We start from the raw sequence: 6,085 nt of genomic DNA on the forward strand, positions 1-6,085 counted from the left end.
TTAAATTAGAAGCATCAAATCGGGATATTGAAGATGATTATGTGATGACTATTTGAGAATTGATTTGAATATTGAGTTTAACGGGCAAACAATTAGCTTACAATTTTCAACTAGTTCTTTATAAAAATTGCAGATTTTGGTCCAGGGGTGCTTTAGGTAATTTTTTTAAAACTAAAAACTTATAGCAGTGTTTGGAATTGCACGTTTCCATCGGTTTTCAAACGAAACAACAGCCCTCACTCAGGTTAAAAATTATTTTCATCTATTTGACTCTCATGACAGTCAAAATTGAAAAGTTGGGTTGGTAACGAAGTTGCAAATTGCTTGAAAGGTGATAGGTTTGTATGTATATGTGTTTGAATTATAGATAAAGCATGAGGGCTGCTGCAAATAATGGGTTTTGTAATTGATTTGAGATGATAAAGTTTTTTTCTCTGATACAAGAATTGCTATATATATATAATTTAATAACTAATACAAAAGGAAAGGAAAGATAATAAATCTAATTACAAGACTCCAAATAAATAAATATGCAGATGATGAGTTACAATTCATATGTTGCTCTTGGTTTTCAAATAAGGGGAAAATCGCCATGAGAGTGATGTTATAATAACCGGTAGAGATGGTGTGAACCAGGGCTCCATAGTATGAATTAGCGGGAACGGGTGGAACGTGAGTGGGTAATTAGGGTTGGTTGAATGTGGGAAGGAGGGATTGAGATAATAAAGATAATAGAATTGTTTATAAGTATGTATTAATTAATTAATATAGTTGACGTTTTATATTAATTGAGGATATCTAATCAGCCATAGCTCCCCTTTCTTCTTTTTAATTAACCCGTAATTTAGAAAGAGTAGTTGGAATTGTTGATAGTTGTTATATGATGTGTGATGGTTGGAGTTAATTTTGACCATTTAATGATTAATGATGGTTGGCCTAGAGTTCAATCCGATTCATATACTTACGATTATTATTTTTTATTATATTGAGCGTGTGTCACCACTTTTCCACTAATCTTTTGAATGATACTGTTTATGTTTAGGGGTGCAAACAAGACGAGGCGAGCTTGAGCTCGGATCGTTTAACTTACACAAAGCTCGAGCTCGGCTCGTTTCGAGCTCTATTTTCAAAGCTCGAGCTCGACTCGTGAGTAGATTTTGAAGCTCGAGCTCGCTCGTTTACTATTTATCAATTATGTTTTATATAATTATAATTATAGTTATTTTTATAGATTTTTTCTATTATAACTTTACGTATAAAATAGTATATGTTATTAAATATTATTATTATATATATATATATTTTTTAAGAAAATATATAAATGACAGTCTCGTTTAGGCTAATGAGCCGGCTCGATAAATGAAGTTCGGGCTCGTTTATTAAAGGAGCTTACTTTTAGGATCGGGCTCGTTTATTAAAGGAGCTTGCTTTTAGGATCGGGCTTGTTTGTTAAACGAGCTTACTTATAGGCTCGAGCTCGGACTCGATTAAGCTCGGCTCGATCGAGTTTTTTAACAAGTCAATCTCAATTAGCTCGTGAGCAACTAGGCTCGTTTGCACCCCTACTTATGCTTAGATCTACTGAGTGTCGATAGTCTAGGTAATTTATTTATTATTCTTTATGTTAATATAGCTCGAACGCGAATTTCTCGTGTTTTATTTGTTGTGAATGTTCTTGTATTTAAGTTAGGTTTTACCTTTCGTCACATCGACTCTAATGATCAATAATGACACTATTTAACCCTAATCGATAATCGTTAAGCCTAATTCTCACTAATTAAAATGTTTGACCCCAACTAACACTAATTTACACTTATAAGTATATGCTCCGAAATATAACCCGTTATGACTGTTTTTTATAGGAAATCAAAGTTTACTTATTAGTTATTACATTTCAATATAAAAGTTTAATTGTTGATCAAGTGTAAACATCGAAAATCAATTTTTTTTCTTGAAATGCTTGTGTTAGCTCGTCGAGCCACGGGTTGACTCAAGTTTTGTATGAGCCGAGCTCGAGCTCAATGTCACAGCTCGTTATAAAATATGGCCAAGCCGACTCGATTTAAGTTCAAGTCAAGCTGGGCCTAGTAACCTCAGTTACCCTTTATTGATAAATATTGATTCTAGTCGGCCAACACTGAAAGATACAAATTTAACATAAAAATACGGAATTAACAAATGTAAAGATTCAACATAGTGTAAATAAAAAGGAAAAAAAGAAGCATACGTAAATCATAGGAAGTTACAATATCAACATAAATAAACATAAAATTACGAGACCAAGTTAATATTTTAGAAAAAAAAAACCATATATACTACATAAATCCCTTGTTTCTCAAATTTCGAAGCCAGTATCCCCAAACTTGTTGATCCATTATATTGTTAAACCTGAGACATTAAACCAAAAATTGTTAAACCACAACGCGAACAAACATGAAACGAGTATATTGGTTTACAAATTTAGATGCTCTAATAACAATAAACTTAGGACGTACGTACCGAAACAAAGTTGCTATCGCAAAGTCATCAACTGTTATAATATCAAGATATGCTCTAATTGGATTTCTTTCTTTCATCAATATCTATATCTGTTGTAATATCACCAAAATCACAAGAAAATAAAATATAGTTAATAAAATATAGTTAATTTAACAAAATCATATAAAAGAATAAGAACAAATATGTATAATACTGCAACTTAACAATAGATCATTAACTAGGACTAATCTTACAATTGACGGTTACACAAAGATTAAAATTTAAAATAAACAACAATTTATTATAAATTTATATACCGGACTCGCCTAACCAATAAGTTCTCATGACAACGGTATAAAAATAAGATATGCTACCTTAAAAAAAAACAATTGACTTAGGGTTGTGTTTACTAATATATTTGTAATTTTTTAAGTTATTTATTTATTTTAAAAGAGTGAAAGCACTTTCAATTTATAAATTAATGAACATATGGTTCTTATAAAGTACCTTCACTACAACTCTTCGTCTTCAAATTCTTCATCGCCATCATCTAAATCAATGTCGTCTTCGAATTCATCATCATCTACATTAATGTGTTCAAAATCACTTTCTTCATCATCTTCATCATTGACATCGTCGACTTCTTCAATTATATTTGTTTCTACATGAGTAACGGGGAGCAAATCCTCAGTAGTAGATGAACATACTAACCTTTCATTCTCTTGAAAAAAATCTTCCACGTCTTCGTTATCATCATCACCAACTACATTGTCATCTTCAGCTAGTTCATAAATTCCCCTAGGGGTCGTCTTGACGATAGCCCACCAATCTTTTAATCCTATTTCTTTTGAGGGGTATGGTGTATAATACACTTGTTGTGCTTGGGATGCTAAAATAAATTGGTCGTCAACACATCCTATTGCCTTGGAATTAACATCAACCATATTGGTTTTTGGGTTCACCCTTACACCTTTTGCGGGGTCAAACCAAGTGCATTTGAACAAAACAACTATAGAAGGTCCTAAGTTGCTATGATATTCCAACTCTAGGATGTCATCTAGCATCCCATAATAGTCACTTTCATGTTCGTTATAGATAGTCCCTTTCACACACACACCACTATTTTTTGTGACCCGCCCATGGTAAGCTGTCCGTGTATGGAACTTGTAGCCATTTATCAAATATAGCCTTTGTGTGATCTAACATAATTAAGAGGCCCATGTGCTATATCTCTCAAGTGCGCACTTGTTTCCTTATTCCGAACCTACATTCATAAAAGCGTGTTAAAAAGTTTAAAATAAAACTGTATTAAAATTGTTATAGTGTTATTCTTACATAATCTTTAAGCCAATTAGCAAAATCCCTCTCTTTCTTTTTTTCAAGTGTTGCTTGGTCACAATTTGGAAATGAAACTCTCAATTCTTCATCAAATAACCACACATGATCGTGAAGCTCTTTACAATTAAGCAATATGTAAGTATGAGCCTTCTGTTTGTCATCATCCTTAAGAACTTTAGTCTTTCCACCCTTATCATATAATCTTCGGGAAGGATACTTGAATATACTTAACCGAACGTCGACACTCGATGAACAAGGAATGTTAGGGGAAAAATTGCGAGGCCCGCGGTTCAGCCCTGTCTTTATTGTCGGGTCAAGATACAAGGAGCAATAGTTTGCAAGTTCATCTGCAAGATATGACTCTACAATGGATCCTTCAACCCTTGCTTTGTTTCTAATCGTTCTTTTTAATCGACCCAACTTCCTAAAAATTCGAAATGTGTTAGTGATTATATAACATTTAATATATTAAAATAATAAACATGGTAGTAAAACTATCACCTCTCATACGTATACATCCACCTGAACTGCACAGGACCACCAAGAATAGCTTCATCGGCCAAATGTATGACAAGGTGTTCCATCGAGTCAAAAAATGTACAGATACTTGCACATCGTTACAACAATACTTTTGCCCAACTTTTGTAAATCTTCAATGTGTAAAGCCTTTGAGCATATCACACGAAACCAACATCTTTATTCTTTGGGTTATTTAGTTCACCTTCATAGACAATTGAAATGTCAAACACCTGTTCGTATAAATCCCAACCAGTTAACTTTGGTGGAGGTCCTAATGATGACGGTACCGATTTCTTAGCCCGAAATCCCTTTTTATCCTTACGAAATGGGTGTGATGGAGGTAGAAATCTTATATGGCAGTCAAACCAACATGATTTACCTCCGGCATGTAACCGAAAGGCTTCCGTGTCTCCCATACAATGTGGGCAAGCTAAATTTCCATGCGTGCTCCAACCTGATAACATTGCATAGGCAGGGAAATCACTGACCGTCCATAAAAGGATGACTTTCATCATAAAATTTTCTCTACGGTAAGCATCATAAACTTCAATTCCTTCCTCATAAAGTTGTTTCAACTCGTCTATCAATGGTCTTAAAAACACATCCACGTTTTGACTCGGACTCTTTCTTCCAGGAATAAGTAAACTTAAATTAATAAATGAATCTTTCAAACTCATCCAAGGAGGCAAGTTATAGATTGTAAGAAAAACAGGCCATAGTGAGTAAGGATTCGAGTTATTTGGATTAAAGCCGTCGGTGCATAACCCAAGATGAACATTTCGAATCTCATTCGCAAAGTCAGGATTATTCAAGTCAAAATGCTTCCAAGCCTTACTGTCACTTGGATGCGCCATGCTTTCATCCTTAGTTTTGTGGTCATGGTTCCAAGTCATATCTTTAGCCGTTTTTGTAGACATATATAACCTTTTAAGTCTAGGACCAATAGGCATGTACGTCATTACCAAATTAGATACCTTATTTTGGCCACTATTGTAACGAGATTCCCCACAATATTTACATCGTGTCAGTGTCTTGTCATGATTATAGAATAACATGCAATGATTTTTGCAATCATCGATTCGTTCTTTAGGAAGACTAAGCTTTTCAAGAATTTTTTTTGTATCATAAAAGCTTCCCGGGAGCTTATTATCTTCAGGCATCATTGCTTTAACCATGGAAATAATATGGTTGTAAGACGAAGTGGATACATTGAACGTTGATTTCCAATTCAAAAACTTTGTGGCAGCTTCTAACTTTGAACAATTTGTGGTTTTCATTCCTTCCCATAGAGGTTCGTCAGCGGCTTCTAACATGTCATAGAATCTCTTTGCTTCAGGATTCGGTACGTGTTCTGTCCCACTGTTTGAGTCTAGATTTGGGTTATGTGTAGAATTATAATCAGATGGTTGCATGCTATCCAACACCATGCGTCTATAACCATCATCATCATCAACTTCCATTGTAGTAGAAGATTGTGCTACCTGGATAGTATAAGGAATAACAACAATCAAGGAACTCAATCATCTGTATAATTAGAATGTGTATTTTAATTCAATATAGTCAATGTCTTACCTAACTTAGAGGCTTGTATTACTCTAGGAATTACTCATTCCATATTGTAAATTAGCCTTTATAAAGGCATGTAACCCTTTGTAATTGACATTAAGAATAATCATATTACAATACCTTTTATATGGTAATCAGAGCACTATAGCTCCTTTGAGCATCCACGATCCAAACCACCTTCCCT

The 6,085-nt window shown here is 34.0% G+C and overlaps 1 protein-coding gene across 1 annotated transcript; it reads right to left on the bottom strand.

The window, feature by feature from the left end:
• Nucleotides 1–4,493: 4,493 nt before the first annotated feature.
• On the bottom strand, nucleotides 4,494–5,795 carry LOC143560372 (uncharacterized). Its single transcript, XM_077048685.1, has one exon. The coding sequence runs from the start codon at nucleotides 5,793–5,795 to the stop codon at nucleotides 4,494–4,496; it is 1,302 nt and encodes a 433-aa protein (XP_076904800.1).
• Nucleotides 5,796–6,085: the final 290 nt, after the last annotated feature.

Source organism: Bidens hawaiensis, unplaced genomic scaffold, assembly GCF_021521415.1.
Source record: "Bidens hawaiensis isolate Kalapana, Puna unplaced genomic scaffold, B.hawaiensis_p1.1 tig00020327_1, whole genome shotgun sequence".
In the NCBI taxonomy this organism is placed as follows: domain Eukaryota; kingdom Viridiplantae; phylum Streptophyta; class Magnoliopsida; order Asterales; family Asteraceae; genus Bidens; species Bidens hawaiensis.